Here is a 20217-nt window from a genome sequence, read left to right as displayed (position 1 = left end):
ACTAAAAGTGTAACATTCAACTTAATTCCCGTTTTATCCTTTTAGACTCAGATTACTGTTACTTCTACAGTAGATTTCCGATTTGTCCTCGCCCATTTTTCTTTTATTTCAACTTTACCCCTTTTGCTTTGCTGTCAAATGAATAACGATTTTGTGACGCGTGGGATCCTCGACCGCTTCCTTCCTTATCCCCCGTCCCTCCTCACGTCATCTGGCAAACCTTCGTCCCTCTTCACCTTATCTAACACCATGAGCCGGAAGAGAGACAAACCTTACTTCTCCCGCCACGCCCCCTACTTCGGGTTGAAACACAGTCGTCCATTGCCTCCACGTTCGGAACCCAAACCCGAGCTCGACAAGCCCACTTACAAGCAACCTACCTTGCCGCCGACTCCGCTCAAGCCGCCATCGCTGCCTCTCTCGACCCATCATTCAGTATCACCATCGAATAAAAAAAAGTACTGATATTTCCTCTTCAATTGACCCAAAGAAGCTTTCTTTTTACTATTTAATTTCTGGGTTTTCGAATTTTTGTTGAAATTTGGGGTTTTGCCGCAGCTACAGGTGCTTTGGCCGACAGACTCACTTGCCCAGTGGCGGAAGGGAGTTGTAGCTGGTGCTGAAATTAGAGATTCCGGTGCCAGGTCGTCGGCAAGTTCGATCATCGCTACCACCAGTTCACGCAGGCCTCATCTCTAAGCTTTGGGATCTGTAGACTGCTACAACTGCAGAGGTAAGCTCTGTGATAAATCTTTTAATTCACTCTATATTTCTTTTTTCATCTGGGTAATTAACTAATTTCAGGCTAGGTCAAACGCCGCAGCGGCCTCGCTCCGTTTTCCAAAGTCCTCTTCACTTAGGTAAGCAATTCAGACTTTGGTTTAGTTTTCATTATGCCCAATTTTGTGTTTATACCTAAAATTTTTTAAAACTGATTTGGTGTTGTTGAAATAGGCATGCTCGATGAGTGCTGCAGCACTGCCATCCCTAAATCAGAAGATAGTTGGAAGAAGGAAGAAGAAGAAGAAGGTCGTGGAATATCGAAAGCTTTTAGCTTTGTGAAGGTATGCTTTTTCGAACTCACTTCTTGCTTTTGTTGCACTGAATTGGTATATTGGGTTCGAATTGCGAAGACGATGAATTGTTTGAGGGAAAGAATGAGTGAGATTGCAACTGAAAGACATAGGTTCAAGTTGAATTGTGTAAAAAAATAAAGAGATTTCAAATTTGGTTGACACTGGGAAACTATGAAGATTTAATGGTGGTTGGAATCATTGATCTAACCAAAGTGGGTTTCTGTATCATGTATTTCATGAATAGAACTGACATCTCATCTGTATAACTGACTGAATTATATACTCTAAATGTCAAACTTTCTTAACGTCATGTGATCAGTATGAATGGATTTGATATGGGAAGGGTTGCCTCTAAACCAAATCCCATTCCCAAGTGATGTTATGTGATAGAATTTATACCGCACTATGTCTTTAAAGGAAATGTTCATTAGTTTATACTCATATCTGTTGTACTTACAGGTTAGTTTTATATTTTTTTTTTAAGAACCATGCTTAGTAGTTGTTAAATATTATGACATTTGAAAATCCTTAATTCTGTGGTTAGGATATGATTACTATGTATTCGCTTTATTTAATTAAAATTTATGAGCAATGGAAAATTTAAAATTAATTTATGCCACAATTATTAGGCACTATGTTTCACTGAAATTCAAAACAAAGGTGAAGGCGATATCTGTATCCTTCTACACATGCATTTAGGAAACTTTGATGATTCACCTATATTCCACTGAAATTCAAAACAAAGGTGAAGGCGATATCTGTATCCTTCTACACATGCATTTAGGAAACTTTGATGATTCACCTATATTCCACTGAAATTCAAAACAAAGGTGAAGGCGATATCTGTATCCTTCTACACATGCATTTAGGAAACTTTGATGATTCACCTATATTCCACCAACTGGTATGTGCATTCTCTAAACTTTTATATTTTTGTCATTATCGTATGTTAATATTATGCCATAAAAAGCTGAAATCAAATTTGTTGTTTTGCTAGCTGATCTTATTGTCACAGGTTACAATTTCACATTTTTACTTTCAATTCTTCTTCGTTTTTTTTGTCTTTTTGGAGAGCATGAGTGTAAAGTTTGATCACTGAGTTTGACAAACAAATATATTGAAATATAAAAATTGAATTTAAATTTGTCAACTAGATTATCTTTTTCTTTTTCAAATTGGTGTTACATACTGAAAAAAATATAACAATGACTGTTCGTTTGTTTGGATGAGGTGAAATCCAAATTTATGCGACAAGAAGTAAAAAAGTTTTTTTTTTCCCCTTATGCATCCTGCAAATGATTAGGTAAAAACAGTAAGAATTGCAAATAATATTAATTGTTATTTTCTTTTTTATTCTTGTAACCAATAATGCAGTAAGGATATTGCTTATGAATAATTATCGTAAAATGAACTCTTTTATCTTAGTTTGTTGGTAAATATCACATATTCACTATTCATCCATTGTACATATATATCTTACTCCTAATTATTCATGTATATCTTACTTCTAATTGTCTTTTGATTGTGGTAATCTATTGTTTTATTCATTCAATCTACTCTACAGATTTGTTTGAAAACTAGCAGGAAGAAAGAATGAGACGGTTGGAGTTCAGAGTGAAAGTTTACTTTGATGCTAATAGGTTGGATCACCAGGTGAAATTTTCATTTTGAGATGTATATATACGTTCGCTGCTTACATATAAATTACTTTGTGCACCTGCAACCACTTGCTTGATTGCCCTGTTGTTTTGGCTGCTTACTCAACCTTTTTATACGTAGGAGAGATTTGAGTTTTATCATTACAACTAAATGTCCGTAGACACATGATACAGATTGAAGCAAATGTCAAATTTAAAATGGTATGAATCACGACAGCTGCAAACTGTGATTTGTGGACCTTAAAACGGAGAAGTAACTTCTTGCTTCACTTCGGCAGCATAATCCAGCTTTTGAGTTCAGTTTTCAGGTATTGGGTTTCTCAGCTACCTCTTTTTTGAAACGAAACATTTGAGTAATACTTGCCAGGTTATCCAATTAATTAGATCAATTTTTGTTTAATTGGGATTCTTAAATTTGATTTTAGGGATTTTAATTTGATTGGGTTTTGGGTTTACGATTTCAATTTAACAGTTCTATATTTATATTTTCCTAACTCTGTAAAAAAATTTACATAATTTTGAAACTGATACATAACTAAAACTCATTTTTGCCTAAAACACTGTTTGTTAAACACTGGTCTCCCGTTTTTGTCCCTGCTTGGTTTTGGAAAATTTTGGGTTATATCACTCAGAAACAATTTATTTTTTTGAATTATTTTTTTCGCTAAGAAAGTGAAAATCCCTAGCCTTTAGATTTTCCAGTATTTTGTCGGTAATAATAATTTTTTTGGTGGCTTTATACGTATCTCTGTTTCCAAATATGATGATCTCTTAATTTACCATTGTAAATTTTGTAATATGATGATCTCTTAATTTGCTTTGACATATCTTCTTTACTTCCTCTTCTAGCTCTATAAATGATTCCATTGCCAAATAATTATTCCATATTTCCTATTTTTACAGGAAGCAAATCATTGAATACACATGGAAAATTAAAAGAGTTTTAGTTTTTAAATTCATAATCAATGACTTTGAAATGGAGAACTTGGTTGATTGAGACAGAGAATCCGACAGCTCCAAACTATGATCTGCTGATCTCGAAATGGAGAAGTTACTTCTCGCTTCACTTTCACAACGTAAACCAGCTCCTCAGTTCAGTTCTTAAATATGAGGTTTTTCAACTACCACTTTTCTGTAATAAAACATTTCAGCAGTACTCGCCAGGATATCCAATTAATTAGGTAGTTTTTGTTTAATTGAGATTCTTAATTTCATACTATGGATTTTAATTTGATTGGATTCTATATTTTCGAAACTCAAGGTAAAAATTGTTACATAGTTTCAAATACATAGGATTAGTTTCATAACTTTATGGGTTGCTTTGTTATTGTTTTTGGTTGCAGATTTAATCCCTTGAACTACTCTATGGGACTTTGTGTTGTTTGGCTTCTTTCTTCTCTCTTCACATTTCTCTCACTCCCTTGCTCAATAACTTTTCACCATTTTCGATTCTTTCTGAGAGTTGAATGAGATCTGGGCAGTCACTTAAATTCAGGGTAGCTGTATAAATCCTCTCGGTTTTTTTTAAAATATTTTTCTCTGTTTTGTATGTGACATCCCACATCACCCATGGGAGTGATCCTTATATGTATATTCTCATCCCTACCTAGCACGAGGCCTTTTGGGAGCTCACTGGCTTCGGGTTCCGTAAGAACTCCGAAGTTAAGCGAGAAGGGGGCTAGAGCATTCCCAGGATGGGTGACCCATCGGGAAGTTCTCGTGTGAGTTCTCAGAAACAAAACCGTGAGGGCATGCTCGGGGCCCAAAGCGGACAATATCGTGCTACGGTGGTGGAGCGAGCCCGGGAAGTGGTCCCCCCCGGGCCGGGATGTGACAATTTGGTATCAGAGCCTAACCATGGTCGCGTGTGCAGACGAGGACGTCGGGCCTCTAAAGGGGGTGGATTGTGACATCCCACATCGCCCATGGGAGTGATCCTTATATGTATATTCCCATCCCTACCTAGCACGAGGCCTTTTGGGAGCTCACTGGCTTCGGGTTCCATGGGAACTCCGAAGTTAAGCGAGTAGCGCGCGAGAGCATTCCCAAGATGGGTGACCCATCGGGAAGTTCTCGTGTGAGTTCTCAGAAACAAAACCGTGAGGGCGTGCTCGGGGCCCAAAGCGGACAATATCGTGCTACGGTGGTGGAGCGAGCCCGGGAAGTGGTCCCCCCCGGGCCGGGATGTGACACTGTAGATTTCACCAAACAGCAGAGAATAAAGTGGGCATGATCCGTGGAGAATTCTGTTTTTCCCATTTTATTCCATAAAACTGAATTTTCAGTTATTTAAAGATCTGAATTTTTTCAACCAAATGCTGCTGGGTGTAATGTTTTTGGTTGGTGCTTGCTTGCAACCCAATTTGGTGCTATAAAGTTTTGTGTTTTACAATCTGTTCATGTTTAAACCTCTTCCAATTTTGCAATTACGTGTAAATCTTGCAGGTCAAGATGGGACACCTATCTGGGCAATGTCTGGATGTCTAGGCTTGGGTGGAGACTTGGAATTATGGAAGAGGTGAAGTAGCTTAGCTCTATCTCATTAGCTCTTATCTGTTATGTTTAAGCTCATTGGTACTGGCTCTGAGGTTTTTCGAAACTCTCCGTTTTCGAAACTCTGAAGCTTAGAATCCCATTCAACCACAAGGAACTAGAATAACTGGAAAAAAAAAAATGTTGTCTTTGGTGTCCAAAAAGAAGCATGTGCAATCCTCTAATTTTATTAATGTAAAAGAAGTGATGCAAATCCAGTAAAAGTATAAATAAGAACTATCAGTGCGAGAAGTATAGGAAACCAAAGCTTACAAATCCGATGCCTTTTGTGTATCACTGTCATATAGGCAAATTTGTTGTGTGATGGTGTATTTACGCATGACTGAAATGGATGATGTAACAATTTATAATTTTGGGTTTACTAATTTTCTGCTTTTTTATGATTTATTTGATGAAAGTCAATCTTCAGGTACATTTTTCAAATAGGTACTCATCAATTGTCACGAATACTGTTCCTCTGGTTTTTTAGGCTACAAACGTTCAATTTAGTATTCTTATATTCTAAAGTTATTGAATTTGAATAACTATTGAAATTATTGAATTTGGTATTTCTGTATTATATTGGAGTAATAATAGATTTGCTTTCAGTAACTTTTGGACTTATAAAATTTGTATGCTCTGTTCGGTATTAGGATTATTAGACAGCAGAAGAGCAAACGAGGATGGGGTTCCTGGTGTTGCATGAAGTTGATGTGTATGAGATAGACATCCATCCTGTCTCCAATGGAGGACATATATGTTGTACATTTATGTATAAATAGAATTGTAAACATAGTTGTAAATGTGTAAAGAGTTTTAAACCCGTAAAAATGATTGTAAATATTGTTGGACATATGTGTAAATAGAGTTGTAAACATAATTATGTGTGTAAATAGAATTGTAAACCCGCAGCATCGCGCGGGCACCTGTGCTTGTATGTTCTATTGCCAAAACTATCTAACAATATAAAATGGGCGCACTGTCAAAATATGAATACGAACAAGCAATCAAGTTGATCCTTTCTTAATTGTATGCTCTAAATTCTCAATCTGGCAAGAAAATACATGTCTTAGAAGGAGATTGTCTACTGATTCAATCGATTGTCACTCCACTGTAGTTACACTTATGGTCATTTTATTTTTACACTGTATTTACACAAATATATCCCTACTAAAACCCGTAAATCTCTAATATTAAACCCACAAGTCCCCAGAATGTACTAAAACATACCTAACACACTCAACTAGACATAACCAACCCCAAAAAGAATGTAATCGGAAGCATAAAACCTGAACACAAATTATTACTGTAGCGACAATTGCCAATCTTCGTAGGCCCATTACTAAAGATTTAAAACTTTCTTTACCATAAGTTCAAAAATTCTATATCGTACATAAAAGACACAAGGCAACTCATGAAACAAGACATCTAGAGAAGTACAAACTATAAAGCTCCATGGTGAAATCCTACAGACACAAGTAATGCGATTCACAAGTGCTTTCTTCCAATGGCATTCAACAAAATCATAAGCATAGGTATGCCTTGACGATGGAGATGCACACTACAAGTCTTAGTACTCCCCATTTCCCAAACATGCGTATGTTATAACTTAGCATGTATATTATAAACCATAATCATTTTAAATCTACAATGAGAACTCAGAAAAGAAAACTCATCTTCTCCATTTGTCCATCTCTCTTGCAGTAGCTTTGACAAGTTTCTTCGTATTATCAACAAGCTCCTCAACAAGTGCACCAATATCATCCCTGATAACATAAAGGAATAATGGATGCCGAATCAATATGCATGACAATTACAAAATTACCACCCGAAAAAAATTTAATGGCAGAAAAGTACCGTACAAAATATTTTTATTTTAGTTTAAACTATTTGAATGTTTTGCTTGGCAACTTGATCCATGGTTGAATAGATGAGGTCCTAGAAGTATCCTTCAACTAAACTAATACATCAGATTCCCGTTGCTTTACACATTTACTTTTCAAGCTTCCATGAGTTTGTTGTAAAAGTTGCGATATGCATCAAAGAAACAACAGCGTTCCCAGTTTCAGTTGCTGCATTGCCTAATTAATTTAATAGCGCTATTTAGCTTTGTTTGTCATTTTTTATATTTCATTTTATATGGTTTCTTTTTTACCTTTCCGAAAAATATGGACTCCAAGAAAATGAGTGAAATTGAATTGACAAAGCGAAACACAGTAAGCATACCTAAAGGAATAATGAACAAACGAACTTACTGAGTAGGAAGATTTCGAGAAGCGCAAGAAATGCCGACATTTCCACCACGAAAAAGGTTGCCAGCATTAGAGTACCTGCGATGGTCATCGTAGGCAATGCCCTTTCCGACACCGTAGCCAAATCCTAAGCCGACCCCGCATCCAGCACCAAGGCCAAAGCCAACTTGCAAGCCAGGAATCCCAGGACCAAATCCTGCGCCTGGACAAGGAATTTCCAAAATCAATAACCTATACGCCATTAAGCATAAACATGATTTTGCATAAACATAACGCAGCAACACCAACGCAAGCACGGAATGACCACTGCAGCATAATTAAGGATCGGAGTTGACCAATGTCTGAGTCCCGATATATTTGAACTTAAAACCTCTCACTTACAAAGTGATTGAGGAATACTACTAGATCCTAATACTAAGTGGGCTTAGCTTAGCTAAGTATATATATTTGAAGTGGCCAAACAATTAAATTGTGGTGCCTAATTAGATTCAATACCTAGGTTCCCATGTCCTACGCCTAGCTAGCAACAAGATAGAGAGTTAGATAGTTAGGTGGTGAAATTGGCAGTCGGTCAGTCTACTCCTGAATCCTAACCCTATACACAAAACTGAACTCAATTCAGCCACAGAGAGAGAGTAGGGGTACCGCCGAGTAGGCCGATGCCGAAGCCCACGCCGCAGCCAACGCCGAGGCCAAATGCGGGGCCCACCTTCCCTAGTCGCTGGGATTTGAGGACTGGAAGCTTCCACAACCAACCCTTCCCTTCTCCTCCATCATCTTCTCTGCTCCCCCTGCTGCCCATCATCCCTAATTCTCTCTCTTCCCCTCTGATTCTGATTTCTTCCGAGTCTGACTAATCACCTCAAGGGAAGAAAGGGTTTGGGCCTCTGACTAAGGAAGGCCCACGGCCCATTTCATTAAATACAAAAGAAAACAAAATTAGAAAAATGATGAACACAAGCTGGGTGTGTCCCACTGCAATATAAACAATCTTTCTTTTATTTTGATATGGTCGTTCTCCCCCACCACCCCAACTACCGCCGCCACTATCGGCCATTGCCGCCAATCCATTCAGCCAGCCGGAATAAAGTAAGGGCAGAGGGTAGTAGCACAAGATCGCATGAAACCTAGTGTATGGCATCTACATCAAGGAATTCATGGTAACATTTGCAAACGTTAAAATTGAATTAACAACATGAAATATGTGTTAACTCGCATTAAATACACTCAACTCAAACCAAAATAGTGGCCAATCACCAAGATTAAAATCAAGCTCATAAGCACAACAAAATGATACTCAACTTGAATGAAAATTCATAAATAATTAAACTGAGAAATTAAGAATTCATAGTTAGGCTACATCGTAGCCCTAGCGAAAAGAAATTAGTTCCGAAACATAATCAGAAATATTATTGAATTCATAAAATTAAGAGAAAAATAAGTTTAGAAAAGCTTGAAAATCTCTTGCATGCCGCCTAAACCCTTCTTCCCCTTGATCACTACCTGCCACAACCTCTTTCTCCCTTCTTGTTTTTTTTGTTATCTGCTTGCTTCTCCCCTTTATTTTCTTTCTTCAATGATCAATAATGATCAGCCCCACTATTGATGAATTAATTCCAAGCACTCTAGCTGTTCCTCTTTCTTTTCCTTTGCTGGAATCGACGAAAGCTTAGCATCAACTTATTCTCGATCTTGTGCCTCTTCAGTTTACTCACTGCAATATGTCGTTGGCTTCTTTCCTAGTCTTCGGGAGAGAAAGGCATGACTAATATTTGTATTAGCTGCGCTGGAAAGAATAGGGTTTTCCTCTCTCTTTTATCATCCTGCATAAAATCCAAATGATAGAAATATATTACATAATCCAGATGCACATGTAACAACTCTTAATATGCCAACAGACAAATATTTTAATAATTAGAGCAAGAGATCAATGACAATCAAAACATTCTCCAAATTCACTTGACTAGCAATTATAGAATTTTAATATGATTTTTTCCATCTCATTAATCTAGCCACAAAACACAAAGAACATGCAATTCCTTTCATTTAAATCAAACATATCACAGGAAAATGTCATTCTCGGGGTAAAATAGGTAGAATAATTTGCGCTTATCAACCATACCAACTTAGAACAGAAGCATAACAAGGCAGGGCCCTGCTGCAAATGCAAATGATTGATGGTCTAATGTTGTTTGTGTGTACCATATATAGGTTATAAGGGATTTGGGTCGATTGCCCGAAGCACGCTACGTTGATGAACTTGGCGCCCAATATTTGGGTCGACTACCCCATAATTTTGAGCTTCTAAATTGCACACACAACCACATGTTGTGCTAAGAAAGCACCAAAATCTTTTGGAACCAACTCAAGCTAACCCACAGGAAATATATCAAATAAAATGCAAGAACAAAATATAAAAGACACCCAGATTTTAACGAGGTTCCTCCACAGTCAGTGTAACTGGAGTACGTCCTCGGAGCAGTAGGAGCTCACCCAATAATCCACTATCAACCAAATGGGAGTTTACAAAGTGTTGGCAATCTCACAACCCTTAAGCCCAATACACCCAATAGCTCTCACACACCAAAGAAACAAATAGAGAAAGAAATATAATGAATAATTTCTTCTCTATACATATAGCTCAAAGCTATTACAACAACAACTACTTTGGTGGATGATTACTAACCAATTGAAGCAACAACTTTCTTCTTCTGTTTTAGGCTCTCTGCAACTCTCCCTTGCTCTCTGAAGAAAAGCTCTTTCTTCTCTCTTCTTTCTTCTCAACCGAAATGAGCTCTCATTCTCTCCCTTACTCTTTGCAAAGAAAAAACTTTTCTTTTCTCTCTTGTTTCTTGCCACAACCGAACTCCCTTCTTTCTTCTCTCCCTCTCTCTTTTTAAACCAAATCATGAGCACTCATCACATCTTTTCCAAAAGCAACAAACACCTTTCCTTTTTTTTCTCCCCAAAACAAGGAAAGGTGTTTCCACCTTTGGTTTGTTTAATCTAAAGTTTTCTTGGACTTGTCCACTTGGCCACTTGGCCAATTATTCAACAATCTCCACCTTGGCCAAGTTCCGAAAACGCCATGATAAGCCAACCAACACAATCAACACAAAAAACACTCCCAATCACTAGCAAGAGAACAACTAATGCCGAGCCACGTGCTCCAAAACTCCTACTGCTCAACGCCTTCTTTATATAGGCAAAATGTGAGCCAAGTTCAAGCAATGAACAAACTTGGCTACACCAACAACCTTAGTCAACATATCAGCGGGGTTGTCTTTAGTTGGAATCTTTTGGAGAATGATTTCTCCTTCACCAACAACTTCACGAACAAAGTGATAACGCACATCTATGTGCTTGGTCCTCGCATGATGAACCTGATACTTAGCCAAATAAATGGCACTCTGACTATCACAATGCACCTCCACCTGCTTCTGATCAACCCCCAAATCTCTAATCAGCCCATGTATCCAAATGGCCTCCTTTATAGCTTCAGCAACGGCCATATATTCAGCCTCTGTAGTAGACAAAGCAACAGACGACTGCAAAATGGACCTCCAACAAACTGGCCCTTTAGCCATAGTAAACACATAGCCTGTAGTAGACTTCCTTCCATCCAGATCACCTGCATAATCTGAATCAACATAACCAACTGCAAAATGACCAATACCAGAGTCATCTCTCTCAAAGCATAAACCAACGTCTCGAGTACCATGGAGATATCTCAATATCCACTTAGCTGCTTGCCAATGCTCTTTACCTGGATTATGCATATATCGACTCACCATGCCAACTGCATGAGCAATATCCGGTCTAGAGCATACCATTGCATACATCAAACTACCAACCAAATTTGCATATGGTATATCTTTCATTTGCAGCTTCTCTTTATCAGTTTTAGGACACTGTAGAGAACTTAATTTAAAATGAGGAGCCAAAGGGGTACTAACCGGTTTGGTTGAATCATGAACTCCAAACTTCCGAATCAACTTCTCAAGGTATTGTCTTTGATTCAAGCATACCAAACCTTTCTCTCTGTCTCTAGTGATCTCCATGCCAAGGATCTTCTTTGCTTCACCAAGATCCTTCATCTCGAACTCATTCTTCATTTGCTTCTTCAATTTCTCAATCTCTTCGACATTCTTTGAGGCAATCAACATATCATCAACATATATCAATAAATAAATGAAAGACCCATCTTGCAACTTCTTGAAGTACACACAATGATCATATTGACTTCTAGAATAATTTTGGCCTCTCATAAATTTATCAAATCTCAAATACCATTGCCTTGGAGATTGCTTCAAGCCATAAAGTGATTTCTTCAACTTGCAAAACAAATTTTCTTTCCCTTTCACTTTATACCCATCCGGTTGACACATATAGATCTCTTCATTCAAATCACCATGTAGGAAAGCCGTCTTCACATCAAGTTGCACAAGTTCAAGATCATATTGTGCAACAAGAGCTAACATAATGCGAATTGATGAGTGCTTCACAACTGGAGAAAAGATTTCATTGTAGTCAATGCCCTCCTTTTGTGCATACCCTTTAGCAACTAATCTTGCTTTGAATCTGACATTGCTTTTCTCAGCAACATCTTCCTTCTTGGCATACACCCATTTGCAACCAATAGCTTTCTTACCCTTAGGCAATTTAGCTAACTCCCAAGTCTTGTTTTTCATGAGAGAATTCATCTCGTCGCCCATGGCATTGCACCACTTCTCCTTTTCCTCACTCTCAATGGCTTCCTCAAAATTGGATGGAATCTCATCAGTGATAATAGGAAGAGCAAAAGCAACATAGTCACTATACCGAGCTGGCTTGGTAATTTGTCTTTTTCCTCTGTTCTTGGCAATAGACTCTTGAGGTGAAACTTGCTCTTCAACTTGAATAGAATCTTCAAGTTCAACTTCTTCAACATCCTCATGGTCTCCCACTTCTTCACTTATAGTGGCTTCGACATCAGCGGAAATAGGATTTGAAGTACTAGAGGCAACTTTCTCAAGCTCCACCTGTTGGACATCTTTCACATTCTTTTCAGAGTCTCTGAACATATTTTCTTCATCAAATGTCACATCTCTGCTGATTACAAGTTTCTTCATCTCCGGGCACCATAACCTGTAACCTTTGACACCACTACTAAAACCAAGAAAGATAGCCTTTTTGGCTCTAGGATCAAGTTTATTTTCAGTTACATGAAAATAAGCAGGTGAACCAAAAATACGAATATAGTCATAATCAGAAGAGGGTTTTCCAAACCATACCTCCATTGGTGTCTTACCCTGAACAGCAGCTGAGGGTAACCGGTTGATGATGTGACATGCATAAGTAACTGCCTCTGCCCAAAATGACTTGCTCAAACCCGACTGAGATAACATGCATCTAACCTTCTCAAGCAAGGTTCGATTCAATCTTTCTGCAACTCCATTTTGTTGTGGAGTTCCCTTGACACTGAAATGTCTTACAATCCCTTCTTCTTTGCAAACTTTAAAGAAAGGGTCGGATGTGTATTCACCACCATTATCCGATCTCAAAATCTTAATCTTTCTCCCAGTCTGGTTCTCAACCATTTTCTTCCAACCCAAGAAAATGCTCAACACCTCACTCTTGTGCTTCATAGTGTAGACCCAAGACCTTCTTGAATAATCATCAACAAAGGTCACGAACCAATGTCTACCACTCAAAGAGGGAGTCTTTGTAGGACCCCAAACATCCGAATGCACATAATCAAGAATGCCCTTCGTCTGATGTACAGCAGTACTAAACTTCACTCTAGTTTGTTTTCCCAAGACACAATGCTCGCAGAAATCAAGCTTACAAGTCGTGGCACCTTTTAGAAGACCTTGTTTCACAAGCCCTTGTAGAGCTCTCTCACCAGCATGGCCTAACCTCATATGCCACAGTCTAGTAGTATCAGAATCGGATGTGCCCATATTTTCTGAGACTACAGACGCTTCACCTGTCACAGTGCTTCCTTGCAATAAATACAAATGGCCACATCGAGGAGCTTTCATCACAACAAGTGCACTATAAGTCACCTTCAATGTATGCCCATCTGAATGAAACCTGAAGCCCTTGGCTTCCAAAGTTCCCAAAGAAATAAGATTTTTCTTCAAATTCGGTACATACCGAACACCTGTCAACTCTTTAACCATGCCATCATGCAACTTCAAACGAACTGTACCAATCCCTTTTGTTGTGCAAGGATTGTCATCTCCCATGAACACAACACCGCCATCAAACTCTTTCAAGCTTGAAAACCAATCCTTGTGAGGAGTCATATGATGAGTACAACCCGTATCCAACACCCACTTAGTAGCACAATCAAATGATGAGGAAGTGGTTAAAGCAAAATCAGAAAAATCTGTTTCAACCTCAGCAACATTAGCTTCAGAACTTTCTTTGCCTTTGATCTTCAATCTAGGACAATCTTTCTTCCAATGACCCTTATTACGACAAAAGGCACATTCATCCCTTTCCAAAGGTTTTCTACCTTTAGAGTTTCCTCTAGGTCGAGACTGTGATTTTTTCCTGCTAGAAGAGGATCTCCTCTCCGATGATCTACCTCTAACAAATAAAGCTTCAGAGGTACTATCATGATTTTTATCTCTATGCCTCATTTCATAATTCATCAAGGCATTTGACACATCTTCAAATTTCACAGTTTCTTTACCATGCATAATAGTGGTAACAAAATGCTCATAAGAGTCCGGCAAGGAATTCAACAATATTAAGGCCTTATCTTCATCCTTAATATCCTCATCTAAATTTAACAAGTCGGCAATCAACTTATTAAAAGCATCAAGGTGTCTAATCATTTTTGTACCTTCTTTGTATTGGAAGCGGTAGAGCTTTTTCTTCAAGTGTAGCCGGTTCTCTGCACTCTTCGTCATATACTTGTCTTCCAATTTTTGCCACAACACACTTGCCAAAGTCTCCCGCATCACAAAATACTTCTGAGTTTTTGCAAGGCACAACCGAATTGAAGAGCAAGCCCACAAATTTAATTTCTCCCATTACAGTTTCGACATAGCTTCAGGCTTCTCTCCCAAGGCGGCAAGAAGATCTTGTTGAGCCAACACATCTTTAACCTCACATTGCCACATCCCGAAGTTGTTTGTGCCATCAAACTTTTCCACTTCGAACTTTGCATTTTGCACCGTAGTTCTTGCAAACCCGGAGCTGCTTCCAAAAGGATTCTCATCTTGCCCGTCTGACATCTTTGGCAACTAGACAGTACCCAAGAGCAACCAGTGCTCTGATACCAATTGTTGTGCTAAGAAAGCACCAAAATCTTTTGGAACCAACTCAAGCTAACCCACAGGAAATATATCAAATAAAATGCAAGAACAAAATATAAAAGACACCCAGATTTTAACGAGGTTCCTCCACAGTCAGTGTAACTGGAGTACGTCCTCGGAGCAGTAGGAGCTCACCCAATAATCCACTATCAACCAAATGGGAGTTTACAAAGTGTTGGCAATCTCACAACCCTTAAGCCCAATACACCCAATAGCTCTCACACACCAAAGAAACAAATAGAGAAAGAAATATAATGAATAATTTCTTCTCTATACATATAGCTCAAAGCTATTACAACAACAACTACTTTGGTGGATGATTACTAACCAATTGAAGCAACAACTTTCTTCTTCTGTTTTAGGCTCTCTGCAACTCTCCCTTGCTCTCTGAAGAAAAGCTCTTTCTTCTCTCTTCTTTCTTCTCAACCGAAATGAGCTCTCATTCTCTCCCTTACTCTTTGCAAAGAAAAAACTTTTCTTTTCTCTCTTGTTTCTTGCCACAACCGAACTCCCTTCTTTCTTCTCTCCCTCTCTCTTTTTAAACCAAATCATGAGCACTCATCACATCTTTTCCAAAAGCAACAAACACCTTTCCTTTTTTTTCTCCCCAAAACAAGGAAAGGTGTTTCCACCTTTGGTTTGTTTAATCTAAAGTTTTCTTGGACTTGTCCACTTGGCCACTTGGCCAATTATTCAACACCACACCCCTCCGTCCCCCCAACGCCCACACGGAGCCGGCATTGCGGGTAACTTGCACAGAATATCAGCTGTCAGGTGCAGGAAAGAGATGGTTCTTGGATTAACTTACCGAGTTGCCAGGGCTGTATCTGGTCATGTTGACATGGTTTACAACCTGCTCCAGAGCATCTTGTTTGTTGGAAGGTAAAGTTATCTGATTCTTGTTAAAACGGTCTTCCCTGGTGTAAACATAGTAACTGGATGTGACTTGTTTCTAAAGCTCTGAGTAGTTGAAAAACAATAAAAGAGAGCTCTGTTAGGTTTGTGCTCCCTGGTGAAGTGTGTGGTTCAGTAAAAAAGAAACAAGAAGGGTGGATGTATTGCAAATATTGGTGTTAACAATGAACATCACTGTGACTCACTAAGAGTAACTTATTGATTGATGCAGAATTTCCAAAAGGCACATCTAGTTCCTAACATATTTCCAAGCTATTTGATGTGTATAACTTCTTAGTGAAGATGCCCTTCAATTTGTAAAGGCCCGGGGTTGGGAAGACCACTGTTTTGGGAGAGATTGCTCGTGTCATGTCAGATGAATTTCACAAAAGAGTGGTACGTGAAATATTTTTTTTCCTTTCATATAGTGCCAACTTCCTCCCTCTCTCTCTCTCTCTCTCTCTCTCTCATGTTATATAAGAATTTGCATCTGTATTCATATTTTCATTACATGATTCAAAGAACACTAACACTACTGGACAGGTAATTGTTGATACAAGCAAGAAATAGGAGGGGATGGAAATATTCCACATGCAGCAATAGGAGGGGCACGGAGAATGCAGGTCACAGAACCATCCATGCAACACAAAGTTATGATAGAGGCAGTTGAAAACCACATGCCTGTAGTGGTCATTGTCGATGAGATTGGCACGGAATCTGAAGCTCTTGCTTGTCGCTTGATTGCTGAGAGAGGAGTCATGCTTATTGCTACTGCTCATGGGCAGAAGCTTGAGAATATAATAAAGAATTCTACCCTCACTTATCTGGTTTGTTTTGGTCTCTATAAAAAAATTTACGTGGAATTATTTTTGCTTGAGGTCCTCTTTACATATGAGACATAATTTTTGAGTGTGGACTGTCTTCCTGTTATTGCATATTGTGTTGCCCTAGAGAATATCAGATGAAGATCAAAATCCTTAAGGACATAATAACGTAGGTTAATAAGGGAAGCTGGTCCACATGGTTAATGCACTAATTTTCCATATTTGGTTATTGGTATGGAAGTTCGTAGCAATTTGTAATTCAGAAGGCTAACATTTTTGTTTTGTTTTATTCCAGGAAGCTCTGATTTGTTCCAGGATGCTAATATTACAAAATTTGCACAAAAATAGCATCATGTTGAAAATTATGTTGTACATCAAGTACTTTCTTTTCTTTGCTTATTTGAGTACTCCTTTCAAGTTCATAATCAATGATCTATCAAGAAGAAAGATGATCTCTTAAGGCATAGAAGAATGATAGGCTAGGGAAACCAATGTGGGAACCCAATTAGGATATAAAGAATATGTCGATGGTTTTGAGGGACTTAATTTATGCTCCCCTCCTTGTTAATATGTTAGAGATATCAACAGCTCCCATTGGACAAAAAGTTCTCTCTACGTGTTAATGGAACTTCTAATAGAAAAACTTTAGAGCTCTCAACATGGCTTCATCATTTTACGTTGATGCCTTGCAGGAAAATGTTTAGGTGTTACCCCCATCATTACTTACCTATATATACAGCACAGACTCCCCAAGCCAGACATGATAAAATCTCTACAATGCAATTGAACTTGCTGTTTGTTTCTCCCATTTGTCTAAATTAGTGATTATAGCAGTGTTGAATTTTAAGAAGGAGAAGAAAATGAAATATATGACCTGATTGTTTCTGTTTTTCTATTTTTTTCCCCCTCTCTTTTAAGAGAATGTGGAATAAATAGTTTGATGCATGACTATTTGGTCAAAATTGCGCTTCCAAATCTTATTTTCTGTTTTCAGGTTGAGGAGTAGAAACTGTTACTTTAGGAGATGGAGAAGCCAAATCTAGAAAAATGTCAGAAACCCATTCTTGAAAGACAAGCATCTCCAACATTTGAGTTCTTAATTGAGATGAGACAGAGGCACGATTGGGTTACACATCAGGTGTGTAAGTCAACTTCAATCCTTGCTTTAAAATTTAATCTCAGGTATTATTGTACTTGAATATGGATTGCTAAAACCGTACACAAAATTCAATTGCAGAAGTTAATGTAGGGGAACTTTATAAGTATTTGTTTCAACATCTCTATCCCTTTGAAAAGTACCAAGTATCATTCTTTTTATTTGTGTCTAATTATATGTTTGGGTCTACCGCAGTTTCTTCTTGAATGTAAACCTCACTGCTAGACTGGTTACATGTATAGACACGTGCGCATAGTGTTTTTCAAACAGTTACTGGCTAGTGTTAGCGTTGGATGGAAATCTAATTGTTTAAAGGTTAAAGGCTTAGAGTTAGAGGCTGTAAGTAAATGGCATTTGCTCTATTTATAATTATTCAATTTCACCATATTCTAATCCTTTGGATGGAAATCTAATGGTTCAACGGACAACCATCTATCTCTCTCTCTCTTTCTCTTCATATAATATTTCTTTCTTTTTCCCTTCACTATCATCCGGCAGACAGAAAAGGGTATAGATCTTTTGCTGCGGGGAAAAATCCCACAGGCAAGGTAATTTTCTCATGCTGTATATTCCGACATCTAGTGGATTTAATTGGATGTTCCGTTTCGAATATGGAAATTTACTCTTTCCTCCAGGGTTTTACATGATTGTAACCCTATAGCATCAAAAGTTTTACAGCAAACAAATTCAGATTAAATGAAGATGCATAATTACTTATTTCTTATCACATGATCAATTTTTATTTTGCTGGTATATAAATAAGAAATATATATATGGTGTGCTCAAGAAAGTGAAACCTATATGACCTTAAAGCATACATCATTCCGTAACTTCCCATTTATGCATTGAGGCTAAACCGGGTTAATTCTTGTTAATAATTTTATTAATTTCTTATTGGCATTTCTTCATTGTGCCCGAATAATGATCCATCTTTGGTACGCCAAATAGCCTTTGATCTGTTGATGACAACTTCATTTTCCTTTGTCAACCCAATTCCAGACGGCTTTTATACTTAATTGAGCATCCAATTCATAATTTGCTAGGATGAGCACACTAACTTTGTTTATTTTTTCCGCAGCTTAGAGTGGCTTGATCATGTTGCAGCTGTTTTTTTTTTTTTTTTTTTTTTTGTCTTCCAAACCGCAGCGTTTCTTTTTGCCCTTCTTCCTGTTTTTCTCTCAAGTTGTCTGGCTAAATCTTTAAAGATTTTTGTTTTGCAGGTTAGGACAAGGGATAAAGAGTTGAAGGTTGTGACAGAAAGATCAAAGGCATACGACCAGTGTGATGCTTACTATGTGCTTCATTTTCTCGAGGTCGATGATTTATCTATTCGTTTAGCTTTCTCTGTATCATTGTTAGCTAGGAACATAACACTTAGAGTTGTCATTTTCTTAGTGAAAGTCCAAAAATCAAATTTGCGGAAACCCTTTGCATTGCTTTTTCATTAAGGCCAGAAGGGTTTTCTAACTGGAAAAAGAAAAGAAGTGGCCAGAAGAGCCTTTTGCAGATGTATATGTGCTCTTTTGCAAGCGCTCAAGATGAGACTGATTAACTTGGCTAGTTTCGTATATATTTTCATAATTTTCATTTTATTTTATTCTGAAATCCTGAATTTGAATTTGTGGTGCAGTTTATCCAACTGTTTTAGTCTCCAAAATTGTCACACGTAACATAAGCGCGTCTGTTATTCATTGTCTCATCACAAACATTGGTCTGTATTGTTCATCACCAGCATTACTAGTCTCTCTTGAAGCTGTGTTTGTGCGCGCGCGAGCACACATGTATGTGCGTTTTAGATGAGATAGGAGCCTAGGACAGAATTACTACAAGAGAACTTCTGTTTTAAAACTGTCCATATGCTTAGAGATGTGTATGTAACCATGTAGGTATGGATACACATATACATGTACATGCATATCTTTCAGATAAAAACACAGGAGGCGACGTAGGAATTGGGCACGCTTCGGACCCTTTGGTTGGCCGGCATGTTGTCGCATGCAAATTTTAGGACATTTTCTAACCTTTCATACTTTTGTGCTAAAAATATGTCTCTCTCTCCCTCTCTCTCTCTCTCTCTCTCCCCCCTCCCCCACCTAACTAGTTTAACCACTGTTTAATCATACAAACTAGTTCAGGTTTGTCCCTTTCCAGTATGGCACTGTGAAAAGGCAAATGATGAACACAATTTTTTTTTTCTTGTGCACACTTTTGTTTAATTTTGCATGTTGCCGTTTGATTTATTTAATTGGTCAACTCAAGAATACATAGGGACGTGTGTGAATGGCTAAAAATTGTGTGAAAATCAGTCTCTGAAAAGAATATGGTAATTAAGCAAGTATTTTACTTGGTTCAACTTACAAATTTTTATTCAATTGCCGGCCGCATGCATGTCACCCTTACATTGATCTCTTCGTCTGTTTGTCCTGATTGTATAACGTAATTATTCTCATATTTTTTTTTTCTTCTACATTAAAATTTAAAATCCACCTCTTTTGTTTCTTTTGGTACCATATGC

General features: G+C 37.9%; 1 protein-coding gene, 1 long non-coding RNA gene and 1 pseudogene across 18 annotated transcripts; 2 read left to right on the top strand and 1 right to left on the bottom strand.

Annotated features, from left to right (window-relative positions):
• Positions 1–54: 54 nt before the first annotated feature.
• LOC137727944 (uncharacterized) lies at positions 55–6203 on the top strand. Of its 17 annotated transcripts, none has more exons than XR_015952098.1 (10): positions 55–458; positions 559–733; positions 805–860; positions 955–1064; positions 1706–1980; positions 2641–2729; positions 2909–3042; positions 3638–3846; positions 5180–5713; positions 5920–6203. It is a non-coding gene; the product is annotated as an uncharacterized LOC137727944 (long non-coding RNA). The 17 variants fall into 17 exon arrangements; XR_011067886.2 differs by having other exon boundaries at positions 58–458; positions 2856–3042; positions 5180–5252; XR_015952099.1 differs by lacking the exon at positions 1706–1980 and adding an exon at positions 4933–5073 and having other exon boundaries at positions 60–458; positions 5180–5252; positions 5929–6203.
• A 406-nt stretch (positions 6204–6609) lies between these two features.
• LOC137727943 (uncharacterized) lies at positions 6610–8364 on the bottom strand. The gene is made up of 3 exons (XM_068466808.2): positions 8164–8364; positions 7522–7720; positions 6610–7032 (listed from the first exon to the last, which is right to left on the bottom strand). Exons 1-3 carry the CDS (start codon positions 8321–8323, stop codon positions 6939–6941), a joined length of 453 nt encoding a protein of 150 aa, XP_068322909.2. The 5' UTR covers positions 8324–8364; the 3' UTR covers positions 6610–6938.
• A 162-nt stretch (positions 8365–8526) lies between these two features.
• Positions 8527–19254, top strand: LOC137727473 (uncharacterized protein ycf45-like; annotated as a pseudogene).
• Positions 19255–20217: the final 963 nt, after the last annotated feature.

This window comes from Pyrus communis, chromosome 10 (genome assembly GCF_041283825.1).
Source record: "Pyrus communis isolate YQ-2024b chromosome 10, ASM4128382v1, whole genome shotgun sequence".
Lineage (NCBI taxonomy): Eukaryota > Viridiplantae > Streptophyta > Magnoliopsida > Rosales > Rosaceae > Pyrus > Pyrus communis.
This window is presented reverse-complemented; position numbering and strand designations above follow the sequence as displayed.